Source organism: Callorhinchus milii, unplaced genomic scaffold (genome assembly GCF_018977255.1).
Source record: "Callorhinchus milii isolate IMCB2004 unplaced genomic scaffold, IMCB_Cmil_1.0 Scaffold2, whole genome shotgun sequence".
In the NCBI taxonomy this organism is placed as follows: Eukaryota; Metazoa; Chordata; class Chondrichthyes; order Chimaeriformes; family Callorhinchidae; genus Callorhinchus; species Callorhinchus milii.
This window is the reverse complement of record NW_024704743.1, coordinates 67642195-67664660: the sequence shown is the minus strand read 5'-3', so window position 1 is coordinate 67664660 and position 22466 is coordinate 67642195. Positions and strand designations below refer to the sequence as shown.

The 22466-nt window shown below is 39.9% G+C and overlaps 1 protein-coding gene and 1 non-coding gene across 3 annotated transcripts in view; both read left to right on the top strand.

Moving 5' to 3' along the window:
* LOC103187001 (contactin associated protein 2) overlaps positions 1 to 22466 on the top strand; it is an 855622-nt gene that overhangs the window by 382497 nt on the left and 450659 nt on the right. Inside the window, exons 5-7 of one of the 2 annotated variants that reach the window (XM_042331729.1) lie at positions 8717 to 8920; positions 20414 to 20598; positions 22087 to 22230. In XM_042331729.1, the coding sequence (XP_042187663.1) occupies positions 8717 to 8920; positions 20414 to 20598; positions 22087 to 22230 (533 nt within the window). The remainder of the gene's footprint in view (positions 1 to 8716; positions 8921 to 20413; positions 20599 to 22086; positions 22231 to 22466) is intronic. The other variant, XM_042331730.1, reaches the window with a different exon arrangement.
* Positions 6018 to 6089, top strand: trnae-cuc. Its single transcript has one exon. It is a non-coding gene; the product is annotated as a tRNA-Glu (tRNA).

The following is a 22466-nucleotide window of genomic DNA, read 5'->3' as shown; positions in this document are numbered from 1 at the left end:
GGAGTAAGGAAACGTACTCAATGTTTCGTCCTGCCTGAGAATTGAACCTCGATCTCTTGCTTGCGAGGCAAGTGCTCCAACCACTAAAGTACAGGACTCCATTGAGCATCATTGATAGCTGGAGGGGTAAACATGTCTTCAACCCTATGAGTCAAAGTAAGAATGGGTAATGCATTTCAAACTATGCACTATGATGGTTAATAAGGCTTTGCACTGCTGAGCTGTACGGTTACAAGCACAATTATTTGAATACTGCTGAGATGGATGGAATGAAAGCCTCTTTACAGGTATGATGGTGTTAAATGCAATGAGGTTGGGCAGCTTCAGTTCAATTCCCGGTAGATGGATAGCACAAGATTGTCCAGAATTCAGCACCTCACTTAGTGAGATTGTTAGTCACGATATAAAAATAATAAGAAAAATAATAAAACTTGCACTTCATATAGCGCTTTATCACATTATTGAGACGTCTCAAAGCACTTCACAGAATATACTATAAAGTGGATTAACTCTATTTTATGGGCGAAACACAGCAGCAAGTTGTGCAGAGCAATATTCCGCAAACAGCCATGGAGTGAGCGAACAAATTGTTTGCTTTCACACTGGTGTAGCCTTGTAATCATTCTCCACACAAGTTCTATTATCCAGTGCACGTTGATGACATATTCCCTCGGCAATTCTGCATGTATAATTAAAGAGTTTGATAATTTGTATTGTTATAGGGACATTTCAGGTTAAGACACACTAAGTACGTTTGCTCATGCATGACCATTTATAGATGGATTCTTTTTTACCAGTTTAAATTTGAATTATTTCACAGATGAAGAGTCAAGACAGATATAGAATTACAATTACATATACTTACCGTGGTGGATTGATGTAATTCGGGCATGGCCAAACACAAATGCCATTTCCTCCTCTCTATCAACTCCAGTGTGCTTTATGCCCCCAGTTGCTCCACCCCACCCATCATCATCAGGCGCACATTCAAACACTTTGCCCCCAACTTCTGAAACTCTTTCCCAAAATCTCTCTGCCTCGCCCCTATCTTCGCTGCTTTCAATACCGCCTGAAGATTTTTGACTGTGCTTTTGGCCACTTGCCTCTCCCCACTTCCCAGCTTAAGTTTCTGCTCAGCCTTAATGATGTGCTTTGAGACATTCTCTCAACATGGAAAGTGCTATACAAGCGTAAATTGTCATCATAAGGGTTTTTCTATTGTTCTTTTTTGATGCTCTAACAATCAGGATCAAAACTGTTGATACCTGTTGTTGGAATTCTCACTGTCGGGGCCAATTTGTTCTCTATTTTATTTGGTCCAAATGACACTTACACAAATGTAACTACACAAAGTAAAATGCACATGATGTTGAGCAGGGTGTTGTATTTAGGACAGGGGTTATTTGGGAAAATACTAGTAAAGATAACAGTATTGTGAGATGTAATTCCAAAAGAAATCTGGGATTGAATTCCACCTGATTTTGTGACAAGCAAACATTTTTTGGAGTTTGTTTTCCCTTATTGTCAATCAATGACTGAAAGCATGATTAAAAGGGTAGATTTTGAGATGTGTCTTGAAAGAAGGATGTAGAGAGTTAGAAGGACTCCAGGATGGATTTCCAAATAGCAGGGGCAGAAAGACTGAAAGCTTGCCTGCTGAGGGAGGGGTGATTATGGTCGGGGACATGAAGCAGGCTGGTGCTCACTGAATGAAGGGAGCAGCCGGATTAATAGGGTTAAAGGAAGTCAGAATGGGTTGAGTAGGCTGGGGTGAGATTGGGTTGTGGCTGGCAGTACACAATTAAGGACCTTTTCACTAGGACCTTTTCACTAGTATGAGCATTGAGCACATTTTGTGAGCATCATCACTCATGTTTCAGAAATATATCAAAAGAGCACACAAAAGCCTATAAGTGTCAGCCTGGTTCACATTGTAGCACTCACACCTTCAATTCAGAAAGTTGTAGGCTCCAGCCTGACAGGAGTTTCATCTTATAGTCAAGGCTAACAACAACAACAACAACTTGGATTTATATAGCACCCTCCACCCCAGACAGCATCTCAGAGTGCTTCACAGTAACGGATCCCGGGGCCGAGCCAGGGGGATGGGGAGGAAGGTAACCAAAGGCACGGTCGAAGGCAAGGGAGGGGAAATGAACAGTGTTCATTGAGCATTGCATTGCTGTAGGTGTTGTTCTTCGGTTCAGAAGTTAAACCGGGGTAAACTTTCTATCTGTTCATGTAGACGTTAAAGAACTCATGGGCACTATTTGAAAAGAGAAGAGAGTTTCTCCTGGTGTAATGTCCAACAATCCCCAAGATAAAAATTAGTCATTTGTTTCATGGTTATTTTGGGGACATTGCTGTGTGCTAAGTGGCTACCATGATTGCCTACAAAAAATACAATGAATACACTTTGCAGTAAGCCGTGTGAAGCGCTTTGAGACGTCTCAAAGGCAAGATAAGGAGCTATATCAAATGCAAGGATTATTATATGGGGTCCCAAATCTTGGATTTTATCATCTTGTGCCCAATACACCCCAAAATTAGATAAACAGGATGCATCACCCCAGAGAAAGAGTGTGCATTCCATTCCAAACGCAAGAAAATCTCCATCTATAGGTGGCATCCACTTGTGGAACTCTGTTTTGGATACTCTTAAGTATGTTGACGAGTTTTCACATGTGTCAAATGTTTGACTGACAATAAAAAGTTAAGAATCAATAATTTAGTAACATTTTATAGTTTACAATACACAACCAACAAAGATGAATTTTATGGTGTTTTTCCTTCCCTACTGGAAGGAAAAACAATTCTGCCTTTATCCAAAGGAATTGCCATTTAATATTTGAAGGTTATGTAAAGTAAATTAAGGATTAAGTTGAGGAGAAGATAAGAGAAAAACAAATGTGACCATTTAATCCCTATTACTACAGAATGAGCAAGAGGCCCTCACTGTCAGTACTGTTTGGAACATAGGAAAATGGGAGCAGGAGGAAGCCACTCAGCCCATGAGGCCTGTTCTATCATGGTTTTGTAGATATTGTCAAATCCTGATGCCCAACTCTTTCACCAACCCCTTAATACCTCGACTGCCCAAAGACCTGCCTTCAGGAACAAAGGAACGTGTTGTAGAAAGTTAAAGTTTCATCAATTTGAATCGACTTATGAAGTAAAAATTGACCACCTAATAATAATAATCTTTACATTTGATGCAGTACCCTTCACATCAGGAGCATGTCTCAAAGCACCTCACACAATTTACTGTGAAGTGTAGACTGTATTTTGTAGGCAAATAACAATTTAATTGAGTTTCCTATTTTATATATAGAATGTATACAGCTTGGCCACCTTATTGCTGAAAAAGGCAACAGAACTCTGTGTTCTCATTCTCTCCAGCTTGGATTGCTCCCAGTACTACATTACTGCATTGGATATTGCATTTCATCATTTCATGTCCGAAAGGGAATTGGGGCAGTTGTGAACACAAAATTCTTTGCAATGAGGAGAGTTAGATACATCAATGTACTCTAAACTTTTTTCGTAAATTAATATTAGCTAAAATGGAGATGCTGGTTACAAAGCACAGTATTAAATTCTTTTCAGAAAGGCAACTTTTACTTGTGGTGTGGGCTTCAGAACCCGAGGCAGACTTTGCACTATTGCCAATCATCATATCTCAGTTTGACTGCCTCTAACTTTAAACACCAATAAAAGATATGTTTCATTCAATGGAACTGGCTAAATGTACAAATGAAAAATTGGTTTTGCTGTGATGCTTTCCTCTGGCGTTAAGTACTGCTGAAGCATTTTGAATTCACTGTGTGTATCCAGGCAGAAGTATGGTTTGTAAGACTCGACGCTAATCATATTTGGGGTTGTTACAGTATGAAGCATACGTGCGAACTCCAGGCGGCAACAAGCAGCCAGAGGATTTAATTAAAGAAACATTTATATTGAAATCTGGAGCTATTCCTGCTGCCAATACAACATAATGCATTTTTAATCAGAAAGCTGTCAAAACAACAAAATGCTCAGCTCTGTATTGCTTTCATCAGCAGGTACAGAAGGCACTACAGAACATGGTGCTTGTTGTTTTAGTCTCAGTAGCAAAGCCAATAAAAAGTGTAAGTAAACATAACCTGCCATCACACAGTGCTCTAATTGCCTCTCCCGCAGCCAGTGAGCCCTCTTTCACTTGTCCTGCCTGTGCTCCAGTGAGGATTGTATCACAGTTGTACTCTGTGAAAGACTGCAGTACCACCTGAAACTGAACGATGTCTACTTTGTCAGGGAAAAAAAGATATCTGGGAGTAATTACAAGTTGGTGATCTAATTGAGGAGTGCAAGTGGCGTAAAGCAGAAGAGCAAGCTTGAGCAATTTATATCTGTCCCCTGAGTCCAGCACTGACTTTGAATCTCTGCCAAGTATTAATGGGGTGAAAATTGGGATGTGTGATGCGTTAATTATCATATTGATGATAAATAGGTCAATGAGGTCAGTCGATAACCACAGACAATCGATAACTAAAGTACATCCTGTTGGTGGGGGCAGTATTGTTCTCAGCGGTGCATGTTATTGCAGAGGTTGGCAAGGATGTTCCATGCAATCGAAGGAGAAATTATATCCACTATGAATTGTCAACGATTGTCAGGCAATTGATGTAGTTTAATAGATTACTAGAAAGTACGAGCCAGTGGAATTAATAAAATGATAAAGAGTACCAACTGACAGGAAAATAAGTTTTTCGCCTACAAAATTTACCTAGCAGTAAGTAAGAACCCGGTTGTTAGTCGATTGGTGGATCGCTTTTCCAGGGGTAATAATTCCTTTAAAAAAATAATAAATTGGTCACTTAATCCAGTGTTTACAAGACACTGCTGTATACAATTGGCTGCCGAGTTTCGCCCACAAAATATACAGTCAGTTCACTTTACAGCATATTCTGTGAAGTGCTTTGAAACGTCTCGAAGAAGTGATGAGGCGCTATATCAAATGCAAGGATTATTATTATAAAATGTACAGTTATTACACTCTACAGCAAATCCTGTAAAGTGCTTCAAGATGTTTCAATGACAAGATCACTATATCATAATATCAAATGCAAGGATTGTTATTATACAATAATGAGAAACAATGATTCAAAGGATTTCAATGTTTGAGAAACCAGGTGTTTGCAGATGGCAGTTAAAGCATGAAGATAGGATAATACTACTAATAATGATAATAATAATAATCCTTGCATTTGATATAGCGCCTTATCACGTCTTCAAGATGCCTCAAAGTGGTTCACAGAATATACGTGTGGTGACTTTGTATTTTTGTGGGTGAAATGTGGCAGCCAATTGCACACAGCAGTGTTCCACAAACAGCTGTGGATTGAGTGACCAAATTATTGTTGTTTTTGAATGGATTACGTTGAATGAATGGAACAATCGTGTGGTGGTCAAGAATGGGATTTGGGGATGACTGGAAAAAAATCACTGAAAATATCAGCGCAGTAAGTCTGCAGTAAATGAACGGCAAATAAGATACTTGTCACATCAATATAGAGATGAGATACAAGTTAAAAGAGGTGGTCCCGTGTCTAATTTATGAGGATGTGTATAAAGTATTTATAAATATTGAATGCTGCACATTACCTTGATTTGTCTAAAGATGACTTGTCATAACTCCTCTCAGATGCCTATTTCAGATTTTCTTTTGTCACAAACCAAGTATCACCTTCTTCCTTGATTCAAGTTCATGGAAGTCGGAAATGAGATTGGCATCTGTGCACCTTAAGACCATTATCATCAATTGAACCTTAGTGTTTCGCCCACCAAACCTATTAGGAAGAATTGGTACCGAATTAAGAATGAATTCAAGAATTTCCAAAAATGTTGCATGACCTTAAATTTTAAGACAGTGGCCATAAGGCTAAGAGCAGATCAATTAAGTCATCGGGTCTCAGAATTTTTGGTTACAAGGAAAAGTTATGAAGAAAAGAGATGAGAAAGTTTCAAGATTTATATGGAGTCCTGTAGCTCAGTGGTTAGAGCACTCGCCTCTCAAACGAGAGACCTGGGTTCAATTCCCAGCAGGGTGAAACCTTGGGCAAGTTCCCGCCACACGCCTAATAATAATCCCTCAAGAAAAATAAATAAATTGGTCACTTCAATGTTTGTGGGACATTGCTGTGCGCAATTTGGCTGCCACATTACGCCCACAAATATACAGTCAATTCACTTTACAGTATATTCTGTGAAGTGCTTTGAGATGTCTCGAAGATGTGAAAAGCGCTATATCAAATGCAATTTGTTATTATTATTATTGTTATTATAGATTATGAAGGGAGTTGATTTTTCAATGTGATGAAGGTTTCAAATATCCAGAAAATAGTAATTATTTGCATGGAGGGATTCTGACATAAGGTGAAAAATAGGAACTCGTGAGTAAGCAAGTAGGTTCACAAAACATTATGTTTCCACAAATAATTGTTGATTAGATTATTTGTTGAAAAACCATCATGTTGATTGATTCAAGAGGCAACTAGATGTTATTTTCTGGAAACATACAGTACAACAACAACAACATTACATTTATAGAGCGCCTTTCACGTCGGGAGGATGTCCCAAAGCGCTGAACAGTCAGATGTCGGGGCCCAAGCATGGGGGAGAGGTGGTGTAGGGGTGAGGGAAGGCAGAGAGGTGGGAGGGAGACCAAAGGCACGGTCGAAGAGAAGGGTCTTGAGACCGGCCTTGAAGGAGGCAAGGGAGGAAGCGAGGAGAAGGGACCGTGGGATGGAGTTCCAGAGTGTGGGGCAGAGAGGCTGAAAGCCCGGCCGCCGATGGTAGGGCGGGTCGGGCGGGAGACATGGAGCAGGCCTACCATCGGTGGAAAAACCATCATGTTGATTGATTCACGAGTCAAATAGATGTTATTTTCTGGAAATATACAGTAAATGGATTGAAGGAAATGGTGAGAAGGTGGGGAGCTGGGTTTGAGGATTGTCAAAAAAGGCTAGATTTAGTAATCATAGAAATTTACAGTGCAGAAAGAGATCGTTTGGATAATCGGGTGTTACCGGGTTTCAGAACAAACTGCACTTTCAATCTCTTTGTCCCAATACCCAAATGCGAACGCACTCTCTCCCTGGAGAGAGTGCATATTCCATTCTAACAATCTATCTCTGGAATTGCCATGTATATGTGGGATGCATGGAATTTTTGAATACTCTTAAGCATGGTGATGGGATTCCGTATCACACAGCCAGGTGGCCCCCCAAAAATTCAAGCCTCTCACTTTCATATACCTTCCTGAAGAATACTCGAAACATATTTAAATGTATATTTGTGTCTTTTTTAAGAATGCAAAAGATATATTTTTTATGTAATAATAATAATAATCCTTGCATTTGATATAGCGCTTTTCACATCGGGAAGACGTCCCAAAGCGCTTCACAGAACACACTGTAAAGTGAATTGACTGTATATTTGTGGGCGAACGCGGCAGCCAATTGCGCACATCAATGTCCCACAAACAGTCGTCGATTTAAAATGACTAATTTATTATTGTTTTTGGTTTTGGAGTGATTATTATGTAGGTGCATTTTTAAGACAGAAAAATAAACAATTGCCGCCAATAATGATTTGTACAGTCTGGTGATAGTACATTTACAAGGTCCAGATGCTTCAGGTTTAATGGGATGTATTGGTGCCAGAATAACAAGTGTATAGCGCGCCTGTGAAGTAGTATTTGATAGATACAAGTTGTAATGAAATTGGAGTATTTAGCAGACCAATTTGCCCAGCATATCATTCCAGTACATACCAAAGTGGAACAAAGGTTGTGCATAGCACTCAGTCTGGAATACATTAGGTCTGGTTGCAGTATAGATTTGTGTTCTGCTCCTAAATATACTGAGGAGATGGTAAGAAACCATTAGAACAAAGGTGTGATTGACACCTGGTAAAGATAGACATGCTTGATTCAGTAGAACACATGAAACGTTGTCACTTGTGCATTGTGTAGTTCCTTTACATTGAGAAAATGCAGTGCACCAGAACGTGCATGGTAGATACTATTTCAACTAAAAGCCCATAGCTTTGTACAGTAATTGTTTAACAAATAAATTACTTAATTGTTAATTAACTCTGTATCTAAGTCTGGGTGTTCAGTAATACGGAGTAGATATTTTGAGTTAATAATAATGATTGTTAATAACATAGTTAATGAATTATCAGTGGATTGATTTATTTAATAGAGGCTTTGAGGGCAGTGTGAGGTGTAGCACAAACCCAAGCAGATCGGAAGGTCACAGGCTTGATTCCCGGCATGAACTAACTTATTTAATCTCACTGGAGGCAACATTTGGAATGCTATAATTGGTCTGAGTACTATGGGGCTGGCCAAAGGGGAAATAAATCAGCAAGGTTTTCTGCTCCTTTTTGCTTGCTGACAAGTAAGTGTGCATGGATACTGAATAAGAACAGGGTCAGGGTTGACCTTTCTGCAATCAAATAACTCATTAACACTCTCAGATCACCCTTGAAGAATAATCATTTGAATATGGTACCAGAGGGTTGCTGGCACCTGTAGATCCGTGCCCAAGTCAGAGTCTGCATCTTCAGGAGAGGTAGAGAGAAGAAAAGTTTGAGAAAATGAACAAATAACATTTGTGTACAGTTTTCTCTTTTATCTCTGCTGAATGCCCTCTTGTTTCTCTGTTTGCAGGGGCAGATGTTATCAACTTTGATGGCTACAGCCTGTTGTCCTTCAGGTTTAAAAATAAGAAAATGCGATCTTTAAAGGATATAATTTTACTGAAGTTTAAAACGTCTGAGAACGAAGGCGTTATATTCCATGGAGAAGGACAGCAGGGCGACTACATAACGCTTGAAATCAAAAAAGCAAAGCTGGTTCTTCATGTGAATTTAGGTAATTTTTATGCTTTGATTGTTTTCTGCATTAAATGTAAAGTGCAGCACCTTTTTGTTTGATCAAAATGGGTTTGTCACGCACTGATCTACCTATCTTTCCATGAAATGTTTATAATGGAATTTCTCATTGTTAAAGTGTAAATAAATAACTAATGGTAGCAGTGTGTCAGTCTCTTTGCATGTAATACATGGAATACACGAGACGACAACTATATTACAGATAAATTAAATCAAAGAGGATTACTGAGAATTATCCCATAAGTGATGTTGTATTATGTTATTTCCCAAGCTTTCTGGATGGGGGAATTATACTGTTGCAATTCAATATTTTTTCATTTAAGAAACAGCTTGCATGTTGTGGTGGGAAGACAGAAAAGTTTGTGTTGTGGAGGATGAGACCGAAGGGCCTTCTTCATCCAAACCGATCTGTGGTAACCGTATCATAGTCCTTCAGATGAAACGTTAAACTGAGGGCCCATCTGCCTGTTCAAGTGTGGCATTAAAATTCCCAATGCACTCTTTGAAAACAGAAGGGAATTTCTCCCAGTGTCCTGGCCAACAATCTCCCAAATAAAATTGGTCACTCACTCCATGGCTGTTTCTACGACATTGCTGGACGCAACTGACTGCTGCATTTTGTCCACCAAGTACATGGTCAAAAACCACTTCACAGTATATCCTATCAAGTGCTTTGCGACATCTCGATGATGTGATAAGGTGCTATATCAAGGATTATTATTATTACTTGGAAGTTGTAGTTTGGGGAGTTGGGAGGCAAGGACTCTGAGTTCATTTAAAAAGCATCTTAGTGCTGCAATGGGGAAATGGTTAGGGGGGTGTAAATGCTCCAAGACGGTACCTGCACAAGATAAATGCAAGCAGTTGATGTTGTTGTATTATGGTAGGATGAGATCAAATGGGGCAAAAGGCATTCTTCACATGAGTTTCCCTTGAAACGTTGGGAGGAAATATATTGTGACCCTCTCAATGTGCCCTTGCTCATGTAACTCAATATTGTGTGACAGTACCAAAGTTATATTGGGGTATAAAAGATAGTTGATGTGATTCAATGTGTAGAATAACTATTCATCAATATGTTACAAGACAGTAATATTGCTCATAGTTTAGTTTTAGTGACATTAGCATCCACTTTCAAAACCCTTCTTAAAAACCTATATATGCTTATATGCTGTTGTAGACTTCTGTTAAAGCAATGCAGGTTGATTTTTATCAAACAGCGCTCATCTATTTCTGTGGTAGTGTTCAACCCAGCAATGCCAAGAGCTGAATTCACAAAGGATTTTATCTTGGACTAGTGTATAGCAGGAACATTGACTTCCCTTCTTATTTTTGAAAGGTTTAATCATTGCCTCTTCTGTTAAGAGGACACAAATTAATGCCATAGGCGGTAGGCACAGTAAATAAAATGAATCACACAGAGGTAAGCAGAGGTGTGTTTAGGGAGCAATTACAGATCTGAATTAATATTTGGAATGGGTGTAATGTGAGTTTTTAGAACAGTAACTGCTGCAATATTCTTTGATCAGCGATCAAATTAATCAACTGTCCTCGGCAGCTTTCAAGAATACCGGTTTATGTAAAATTATCTTTTCAATACTCAGTATTATTTCGTTAAATTAGATAAATATAAGGAAGGACAAATTGATGTGAAATGTGATTATCACATCAAATTAGTTATGAAACACCACAAATTTGCATCTTTTCCTGGCAGTTGTATTTTCAGTGCCTTGGCACGTCTTTCTGACATGAAAAATGCTATATAAATGTAAGTTGTTGTTGCTGTTTGTCCTCGCCTCCCCCACCCTCCGTGACCTTGGCACAATACTTGAGCTCCAAAATGTTAGCAACCAACATTGCTATTTTCAATTGTAGATTGTAGGGTTTCTACGAATCCTCACGGGATATCAGCTTAACGTAATTGGTATCCGATGAAGTAACATTCAAATGCCAGCTATGGAGGAAGAAATAAGAATCTAGATTTTACATTCAGTTAACACAGTGATTCATTCGAGTCCTGGGGATTGAGTAAATTATAAAGTAATGAATTCCTGGGAGTGATTCCTGAGGGCTTCAGTTGAAACCACCCTTGCATAGATTAATGACCTCAATTCACAGAGGCAGTGTAAAGTAGTTGAATTTGCAGGTGTCACCTCATTGGGGGAATCAGAAGAGGCAGCAAAGGTCATACAAAAAGAGAACTTGATAGGGCGGCCACATGAGACGATAGCTGGCAAATGAAGTTCAAAACAGCTGAAAATAAGGTACGACATATAGGAAGTAAAAATATAAGGCACATGTAGTCTGTGGATAGGATAGAACTTGCCAAAAGGGAAAAGTGAAAGAGATTTAGGGGTATTAATTGACTCATCACTTACCATGTCAAACAGTGTGAAGCAGCAATAAGCAAAGCAAACAGATGCTGGGTTATATTGCCAGATCAGCTAAGTTCAGATTCCCAGATGTCATACTCAAGCTGTATAATGCTCTGGTCAGGATACACTTCAAAATATTGCATAGAATTCTGGTCGCAGTGACCAAAGGGGGCTGATCAGGCCCTAGAGGCCATTCAGAGAAGGACAACAAAGATGATCCCAAAATAGTGAGTTGTGAGCAACAATTAGACAAGCTGGGGCTCTCCAGTCTTGAAAAGAGATGTCTTCGAAGGAATCTTATTGGAAGTGTATACATTTTCAATGATGTTGAGAAAATTAACTCAGAACAATGTTTTCTGTTGGACTGAAACAGCTGAAAAAGAGGACACAGATTTAGAGTTGCATAGAGCAATTTCAGCACAGGCACAGGCAAGTATTTCTTTACTCGGAGGGTAATTAACAACTGGAACAGGTGGCCATAAAAGCTGTCTGAGGCCAGGATACTGGACTCATTTGAAAAACTGCTGTGATAGGAGGACAGTGGGTGGGTATTCTGCAAAGATGAGATCAAATGGGTTGAAGGCCCTTCTTTATGTACATTCTCTTGTGATTCTTGTGAACCATAAATCCAGAGAATAGAGATCAGGCTGTTTATATATTTCCTCTGAACCCTCAATTGGATTACTCTTCAACTTATCTCGGCAGCATTCATTATGTATGGAGTTAATTATCTAGTACTTCTATTTAATTTGGAGATTGCTATTTTGCTGACAGCAGCATTGAGAGCTGGCATCAAAGGTACATCAGTACTCTCCATGTCTTTTAGATAGTGTGACATTAACTGAGCTATTTAATAATAATGCTTGCATTTGATTTAGCGCCTTATCATGTCTCCGAGACATCTGAAAGCACTTCACAGAATATACTATACTCCCAACGTAAAAATTGCTGTGTCAAATGCAAGGATTACTATTATTATTTCTGTTTAGCAGCAGTGAACTCCAATTATTTTTGCCCACCCCAGAGTCAATGTTTGAGTGCTGCTTCTAAGGAAAAAAAACAGCTTGATGCTGTGATGGGAGGATGGGAGGGTAAATATTCTGGAAGAATGAGATCGGATGGACTGAAGGACCTTCTTCATCCAAACTAATCTTGTGATCTTGCAATACTGTTTAAGCAAATATCTTATTTTTTGCTGTATCAAAATGCTGCGTGTTGTAATTTGGGGACATGGAAATCTTCAGGCCAAACCACTGCAACCAAGTAATAAGGAGCAGGAGGTAATAAGTAATGTGTTGAACTTTTTGTGAAGCAATCATGGTCACTGAATACAACAACAAGATTACATTTGTATAGCGCCTTTCACGTCGGGAGGACATCCCAAGGCACTGGACAGTGTACAACACTTCAGACCCGAGCTGGGGTCAGGGAGGGAGAAGGGAGGGGTGGGGAAGGGGGGTGGCCGATGGCATGGTCGAAGAGGAGGGTCTTGAGGTGGAACTTAAAGGAGGCTAAGGAGGGGGTGAGGTGGAGTGATTGGGGGCTGGAATTCTGGAGGTTGGGAGCAGAGTGGCTGAAGGCTCTCCCGCCAATGGTGGGGCAGGTGAGTCGGGGGACGTGGAGCAGGCCAGAGCTGGCTGAGAGGAGGGAGTGGGTGGGTTGGTAGGGTATTAGGTGGTCGCAGAGGTAGGGTGGGGTGAGGCCATGAAGGGCTTTGCATGTGAGGACCAGGATCTTGAACTGGATCCTCTGAAGGATAGAGAGCCAATGGAGTCGGGCGAGAGTGGGGGAGATGGGGTCACGGAATTTGGTGTGGGAGAGGACACGGGCTGCAGAGTTCTGGATAATCTGCAGCCTGTGGAGGGAGGAGTTGGGAAGGCCGACAAGCAGGGCGTTTGCATAGTCGAGCCTGGAGGTGATGAAGACATGAACAAGAGTTTCAGCGGCCTGAGGGGTGAGGTAATGACAGAGTCGGGCGATGTTACGGATGTGAGGGAAGGCAGAGTGGGTCATGGCTTGGATGTGGGGAAGAAAAGACAGTTGAAAGTCGAACAAGAAACCTAGGTTCCTGACTGGCTTGGTGAGTTGAAATGTGCAACCATGGAGGTTGATGTTTCCAGAGCCTGAGGTGCTGAGGCGCTGGCGCGAGTCAATCAGGAGGACCTCAGTCTTGTTCACAGTCAACTGTAGAAATTTGCCCTCATCCAGGACTTAATGTCCGACAGGCAGTCTGTCAGGACAGCAGTGGTCCTGGAGTTGAGGGTGGAGGCAGAAAGATAGAGTTGGGTGTCATCCTCATACATGTGGAAGTTGACCCCATGTCTGCGGATGATGTCACCAAGGGGGAGCATGTAGATATTAAAGAGGAGAGGGCCAAGGACAGAGCCCTGGGGGACGCCAGACGTGACAGTGCGGGGGCTGGAGGAGAAACCGTTAGTGGCAACAAAGTGGAGACAGTGAGAGAGATAGGATTTGATCCAGGTAAGGGTATGGTCCGCGAAGGTTAAGTAAAGAGGAGAGGCGGTGTATGAGGATGGAGTGGTCAACAGTGTCGAAGGCGGCAGAGAGTTTGAGGAGGACAAGGAGACAGATGGAGCCCTGATCACAGATGTTCAGCCTCTCAGCCCCGAGGCTCTGGAACTCTATCCCCCAGTGCCTTCGCCGCCTCCTCCCTTTCCTCCTTCAAGTCCGGTCTCAAGACCTTTCGCTTTGACCGTGCCTTCAGCTCCCCTCTCGACTCTCTACCCCCTCCTCGCTCCCTCCCTCCCTTCCCTTTCCTCACCCTGACCATTTCCCCCCTGCTCGGGTCCTGACCCGACTGTACAGCGCCTTGGGACGTCCTCCCGACATGAAAGGTGCTCTATAAATGGAATCTTGTTGTTGTTGTTGTTCAGAATGTCATTAGTGACTTTGACCAGGGCTGTTTCCGTGCTGTGGGCAGCACTGAAGCCGGATTGGAGGGGTTCAAAGAGGGAATGGCGAGAGAGAAAGGAACAGAGCTGGGACGTTCTAACAGACAATCTAACCAATGTCTGTTACAGTGAATATATTTTCTATCTTTTTGCTGGAAGAAAATTGGCTGAGTAAAATCATTCCTTATAACAAACATGCAGTACTATACAAGAAGCTTACGCTTTATTCTGCTTTCCCACTGAGACATCCTGGCAGCTATGGGAGGGAATCCTTTCTGTGTGTCTTGATCCATAATACATTGTGATAGTTCAGATGACAGATCTAACCTTCTCTGTGCTTTACAATTTTATCTTGAACCCACTGATTAACGTACTAGCATGCAATTACACTGAGATTACATTGCCAATTTTAAGAAACTATTAATTCATATTTATGTCATGACTGTGATGGGTGGCTTTCATTTGAAGAACATTTGTTCCGAGCTGCAGTTTTTGGAGCCTGAAGTGAGATTTCTTCCTTGTTATTTTCAAGTTACTGAAAAACCACAAGTACAATACAAAGATGATGACTGAGTTCAGATCCCAGTCACACCAGTAGCTTGAGGAGATACCTCTGTGTCTGTCCAATGGATGGTTACTGAAGTGACCTTTCCAGAGACCTTGCAGCAGATTACTTACCAGTCCCTCAACTTACAAGGTGGCATTGGTGGTAACTATAAGCCTGGAAATGGGAGAAATTCCAAAATAATTTACACAATAATGTGCTCAGGAGAGAGATAAATTATTTCAAATGACAAAGATAAAATCATAAAATACTTGTTTAAAATGAATCATAGATTAAAGATTGTGCATTGCCTGCAGAAACAAGTGTATCTATTACTCTCTGATGGCTTCTAAACAAGTTGATTGTCCTCTGGGGTGTTTGTTTTGTATCTTGCATGAAGGGTGGAAGGTACATGTTTATTAAATCATTCACTGGGGAAAGTGTTACCTTGCACAAAAGGTCTTGGCTCAAGGAAAGCACCAGATGGTATCATCATCAAAGCTGTGCAGAGTGGGTGTTGGTTATATTAACTGACATTGCAATGGCAGCACATAATAATCAGTTAGAGTAAGTTATTCTCCCCTTCTCAGCCACCACCCACTCCTCTACCACGCAGTGATGGCACCCAATCCAACTACACAATAATCGGGGTGAAAGGCTCCCTTAAAGTGTCTGGATGAAATATTTAGATGGCAACTTTTTGTGCAGATCACCTAATAAATGTATGGAATAGCATTGCATAATAATAACAATCCTTGCATTTGATATTGGCCCACAAAGAGCTTCATGTGATTTACTGTAAAGTGTAGTGACTATGTATTTTATAGGGAATCTTAATTATATTTACTATGAAGCAGTGTTGAAGAATGTGGGCATCTGCCAGCAGGTTGCAGGATGAGCTGCCCCTGGGGAAAGGGGGAAAGGATGGATAAGGGTGAGAACTTCATCCTCTTGAGCGTCTCCCCAAGGAAAGCCTGAAAGCAGAGCTCACAGGATGTCGCCTTTTCCCAATACCATTTGGCATTTAATTACTGTAAACACACTAGCAAGCAGATCTTTTAATCCTTTGACTTTCTGAGTTAAGCTGTTTGACCTTCCAATAAAAGAATACATTGATGAATCAGCATTGGAGGTATTCTATAACTAAAACCCGATAGAATTAGAGAATTTTAATGTAATTTAATGGAGAAGCTGTATGCTATAAATCCATCCTAATGCAAGCTCTTACAGCAATGAGTTATCACTGACATTTTTTCTTTAGCAGCACATGATCCACAGTTTTAAGAACTCTCTAAAACAAAATTCTATAACATTGATGGTAGTGCTGCTTTGTTAAACATATGCCCTGTCCTTGTTCCAAAATAATGGTATGAGGGGGACATGAGGGAGGGGCAGTCAATCAAACTCATTATTTTTGGTGTTTAAAGTACGGCAAGGAAATGTCTTTTGAACAAATTTTTCAGGCACCTAATCTTTCAAATTTAAATTATTTGATTTGAGATGTAATGTTTCTGATAATAATAATAATAATAATTGCATTTGACATTGTTCCTTATAATTTTTATCAAAACGCCTCAAAATGCTTCACAGGATTTACTATAAAGTGTAGTGATTGTTTATTTTGTTGGTAAATGTGGCAACCAATTGGCATACAGTAATGTATCACAAACAACCATGAAGTGATCAATCATTTTTTTTCTCCAGGTGCTTATTTCTAAAAGTGCTAATGTTATTTGCCATACTTTAACATACCTGTTAAGTGTGACTAATTGATCTACAAATTGGCTTGACAGTTACTTAGTCTCATTCATTTTAATGTATCCTTGAAGGTAGTTGATGATGAAAGGGAGGGAGCAAAACATTTTGAATCTTTGTTGAAATCGATCAACTGCTGATCATCCACACAGAAATCTCATTATTACACCAGTATTATACAACCAAAGTAAAGCATCTTGTTTAGTAAAAGTTGTATAAGACCCAAGGGTGCGTGGTTGAGGCTAGGACTGAATTCATTAAATAAAACAGCTTGATGTTGTAATGGGAACATGGCTTGGTGGATATTCTGGAAGGATGAGAACAAATGGACTGGATGGCCTTCTTTATCCAAACCAATCTTGTGATTTTGTGAGATACTAAGATGTATTGGGAATGTATATGAAATATTTTAATGACAGTGACAGTGACAATACACACAGCTAGCTGCAGGAGCTGTTGGAATTGAAAGCAGAATCATAAGGTTCGGTTGCATCTACATCCAGCCTGACAACTGGCTGTTTGCTATAAAAATTCACAGTGGAGTTCTGAATGGAAAAGACTTAAAAAACAAATGTCTTTATAAAGCTTTCCACTTTGAAGCTTTTCGTAAACCTACTGTATAGTGAAAGGCATATCTGAATAGAATATAAATTTGCTGACATCTACCTATTGGCTTAATAAGCAAAATGGAAGCACTTCAAGAATTAAGATACAAATTGAAGTGGCACTAATAGAATTTTCAGCCCTATACAGTTAATCATTTAACCACATAAATTACCAGCATCACTTCATTTACAACAAATGATACAATATCACTATGAACTTTGAGAAAAGTGCGGAACAAATCAAGATATTCAAAGAAATGTAACTCTTTTGATACCAAAGTCTTGTCTCAAGCCTTACCTGTAATATAAACACAATTATTTCTTAATTATTTGTTCCACATTTTTAGTTTTTACCAATTTCACCTTCTCCTAGATCGAGCAAATTCTGGATTGAAAATGATTTCTAATTATCTCTTAAACAGTTTTTGTTTAAAACTCAACAGGTTTTCCAACATGTGAAGCTTTCCAAAATGCTACTTTTTTTTGTGAATCTTGCAATATTTGGGTTCTCCCAGGGTTTGATTCCGTATGCTTATTGAGACAAAGAGTTAGTAACTGAGACTGTACCACGTTCCCTCGTTTCCTTCGAGGGTTTTAATATGCACTACCAGCAAATACTTTTGAAGATTTGGCATTTGTAACATTGAGTTTTTCCCAACAATTATTAAGGAGAAAAAGCTACCATTCTCCCCATTGAATACCACTTGATTTTAACATGTTTTATTTAATCAGAAGTGAAAACATCTGTGAAATTTGTTAAAAAAGCGAAACTGAAGAATCCCATTTATAATGCGTGCTGGTGATAGAATTTCCTGGTGATAGAATTTCCTAGTTAATTCTCGATACATTTGCGGTGACTTGTCTTGTTGTAACATTGCCTTGAAACATGCACTGATGATTGGCTTCTGCACTGATTGTAGCTGCCAGAGGAAAAACTGATCAGTCCCTTACTTGATTGAATCTATATATAAAATAATAAGGGATAATAATAATAATCCTTGCATTTGATATAGCACCTTATCCCACCATTGAGACTCAAAGTGCTTCACAGGATGTACCGTTAACTGTAGTGAGTGTATATTTTATTAGGCAAACTTGGCAGCCAATTTGTACATAGCCTGTGCCACAAACAGCCATGCAATGCAGTAAGTAACTTATTTTGTCTATTAAGGAACGATTTCAAGGCTTTAATCTTATTTTGGAGTTCAGACAATGGTTATAAAGCACTTCAGCCTCACTGTTTCAGTTTACAATGTTATCCAAAATGCTTCCTTTAAATTACTGTCTCGTATTTCTTCAAGCTATCCATTACCCTCTATTTATCAGTGGTTAACATATATAAGTGAGTCAAAACAGCTTTCTTTTTAAATTTGATTTGTTGTATGTGTTTTCCTCCCATCATTTAAATTAAATAATGCAAGAAGAATCCACACTTATCACTTCCCTGTGATGAGTGTCCGACTATGGAGTTTAGGTGATGAATACAGACACGCTGGTTAAACATGAAGATGACTTGTCTAAGAGACACCTAAGACTATTTAAGTAAACAGAACATAATGGAGGGCTCTCCAAATGGTGTTGCTGAACACTGTACCTAAGCAACTCAGAAATGTTACCCTTACATGAAGGGCACCATATGAATGAAAGTTATTGTGATTGTTGGCCAGTGATGAACTGGGTTGGGGGGCATTATTGCTGTCATTTGATGTTATTCCATGTGAAGAATGGAATATAAATGCAAGTTGCTGTTATCTCAACAGAATCACCAGGTTTTATATGTTTTATGTTAGCATGTGTGTGCATTATGTCAAGTACAATGCAATTTGCATTTATATAGTGATTTGTATGTTGGGAGCATGTCCCAAAGTGCTTGACAAATCTGGCTGGGAGCCAGAACTGCGGGTGGGAGCTGGGGGGTGAGGAGGAGAAAGATGACTGAAAGCGTGTTCAAAGAGATACGTTTTGAGGTGTACTTTGAAAGAGGAGAGGGAGGGAGCAATTCAGTGGGAATGGAGTTTCAGAGACCAAAAGCATGCCAATCAGCAAATAGATCAGGGGCCATGGAGTCAGCCAGGTGCAGCCGAGCGAGGGGAATAGGTGGTTTGGTAAGGGTGACAGAGGTTGTAAAGGTAGGATGGGGCGAGACCATACAGAGATTTAATGAAAAAATGCAACATCATTTTTCTTCCATGCTGGTTCTGTGAAGTACATACAGTTTGAGCCTGTGCTGAAAGATTGTGTTTAATTCAGGACAGAGCAGTGCTCCAATCACTGGAGACAAAGAGATTAATTTGCAATATGAACCCACACTTTAATTTCACATCTTGGGGATTAAATTCAATTGTGTTGCTTGTGATGATCTGTTTAAGCAATTGCCTTCACTATGTTTTTCCAAAAACAACTTAGTGTAACTGTATCAGTTTTGTACTAGCTGTTTGTAATGGTTTCCGACAGAATCGTTGCTGTTATATACAGTGTGGTACTATTGTAACTTGTGTCTTTAGAGCGCTGGTTCGGTTATAGCAACGACAATTTGCACTTATATAGTGCCCTCCACGTAGGGTAGGATCTCAGAGCGCTTAAGAGTGGCCGGGAGGAGTGGGGCAGTGGCCGTAAGCACAGTCGAAGAAGAAAGTTTTCAGGCGGGACTTGAAAGAGGGGAGAGAGGGGGAAAGGTGAAGGGATTGACGGAGAGCGTTCCAGAGTTTTAGGGAGTGGAGGGCTCTGAGACACTACCCTGCATGGAGGACGCTATATAAGTGTAAGTTGTTGTTGTTATAGCACAGTTACCTAGTAGGCATGCGTGAATGCTAGATACTGTGTATCCACACAGCTGGCTTGCTCACATCACAACACTCTGGCCAACTCTTGTGGTAAAATTGTAGACTCTGAGACATTAGATGGCTGCCGGTGTCACTTCCTGCTTTGCACAAGAGCAGCAGAGAGGAAGTAACATCGGCAGTGATGCAATGACCTGTAAGTTGGATTTTTTTTAAGCACAAGAACCAGTTGGTGCATACGGAGTGAGCCGGACCAGCTGCATGCACGTGCAGTTATCACAGCTCATTATCGCTTGGGTCGGGATTTTACAGAACCAAACCAGTGCATTATAATGTGTCTCCACATTATATTTGTTAGCTGATATCAGTGCTGGCTAATATACTGTGTTGCTGTTTCTCAACACCTGTAAATTTTATTTTCAACTTTAAAAATGTGATTCCTTTTATGTTTCCATTTCCATTCATGAACGACCACTGATTAGTATCCATTATTGATCTCTAGGTAGCAATCAATTCCGTTCCATCAATGGCCACACCTCTGTCACTACGGGCAGTCTCTTGGATGACCATCACTGGCACTCTGTGACCATCGAACGCTATGGCCGTAACATCAATTTGACACTGGATAGAGAGACCCAACATTTTCGGACAAATGGCGAATTTGATCACCTGGATCTAGACTATGAGGTACAGAATGATCTGCCATGATCTTTATCATGTCTAATTAAAATTACTCCTGGTCAGTTCCTACATGAGATAGCAGGGCAGCTAATAAGCAATATTTCCAAGCCAAATTATGCTGTTAATTACCATTTAGGTGAATTGCAAATTTCCAGCAAAGCAAAGTTTATAAAAGGCCAGTGAGCAAAACACATTGTATAGATTAGAATGGCTCTAAATCTTTACTGAGTTTTCTGATCTCAGCCACAGAAGGAATGGAGAAATCCAGTTAGCCTTGTTTTTTTCCAGCAAAGCAAGTGTAAAATCAGTCAGAGTTTCTGCTCCTGGGGTAGTTGATAGTATTCTTGCCACTCGAATCAGAAAGTTGTGCATTCAACCTCAACATCATGATTTTCAACTCAGTCTAGACTAACACTCTAATGCAGGCTGGCGGAGCACTGCAATGTTGCCTTCTACAGATAAGATATTAAACCAAGATATCTGTCTGTTCTGGTGGACATTAAAAGCACTTCTCAAAAAGAGAAACGAGTTTCTCCCGGTGTTCTGGCCAACAATTCCCCCAGATAAAATTGGTTATTTACTTCCAACTTGTTTATGAAGCGTTGCTGTTTGTAAATTGGCTGGCATGTTAATTTACAAAATACAGTCATTATACATTACAGTGAGTCCTATAAAGTGGTTTGAGACATCCTCCAACGTAAAAGGTTCAATATCAAGTGCAATTATTTATCTGCTATCCCCACCTGGAAAATGTATCCATCTGAATATTAGGTTAGGCTGAATTATGATGGCTCCCAGTCAACAGCCATTGAGATTTCTTGAGGGAGTTTAAATGTTCAACAATTGATATATAAAACATCATAAGGTTTCTAATTTCAACTCGTCTGTGAAATGGTAGAATAGACATGAACACGTTGAACATTGTAATTTTTACCCCAGTATAAAAATAAAGTAAAATAGTCTGATGTAAAAGGCAGAATGGGAAAGGATTGGAGGGAAAGAGAGGACAAGCAGAAATTGTTAAATGCTTGAATGTTTACTTTAGTAAAGAATTAACCTTACGGTAATGAAGTTGCTCTTGACATTTAAACAGCATTATTACAGCAATATTAGGGTTTATTTAAGCTCTGCAGTTCAAGAATGTAAACCTTAGCAATTGGATGTCCCTGAAGCTGGAGCCAACCTGTGCTTTAAAATCAATCATAAGACTATTCAATGTTTAGTTTTGAAAATTAGTGCTGATTTGAGACTCAGGTTCATTCAAGCTTCGCAAAGACTTTTACTGATATGGCCAAAAGTTGATTATGAAGATTAATAAATTCATTATAATGATGTAATTTTTACTTGTCTGGAAAGAGGAAACATTTGTATCCTAACTCCTTGCTGTTAGATAATTATATGTTGTAAAACTGCACAAAAAATTTATAATACATAATGATTTTGCCCATTGAGATCTATGGTGTGTAACGCTGTTTATTTACTTTTCCCTTCAAGCTGAGCTTTGGGGGAATGCCATTTTCTGGAAAGCCGAGCTCCAATGGTCGAAAGAACTTCAAAGGCTGCATGGAATCTATAAATTACAATGGAAATAATATTACCGACCTTGCCAGGAGGAGGAAGCTCGACACACAAAATGTGGTAAGTTCATTGACTTGACAATAAGTGAGTCAAACCTCTTAGTGATCTGTGATGAAAGTGATTGAGGTTGCATGGAAAGAAGTAACAATGTTCCACTATAAAATGGTCAGTCACCTCCTGGCTGTTTGTGGGACATTGTAGTGCATAAATTGGCTGCTGTGTTTGCTCACCAGTCATTCCACTTAACATAATTACTGTAAAGAGACATTACAATGTTATAGGTGCAGTGCAAGCAT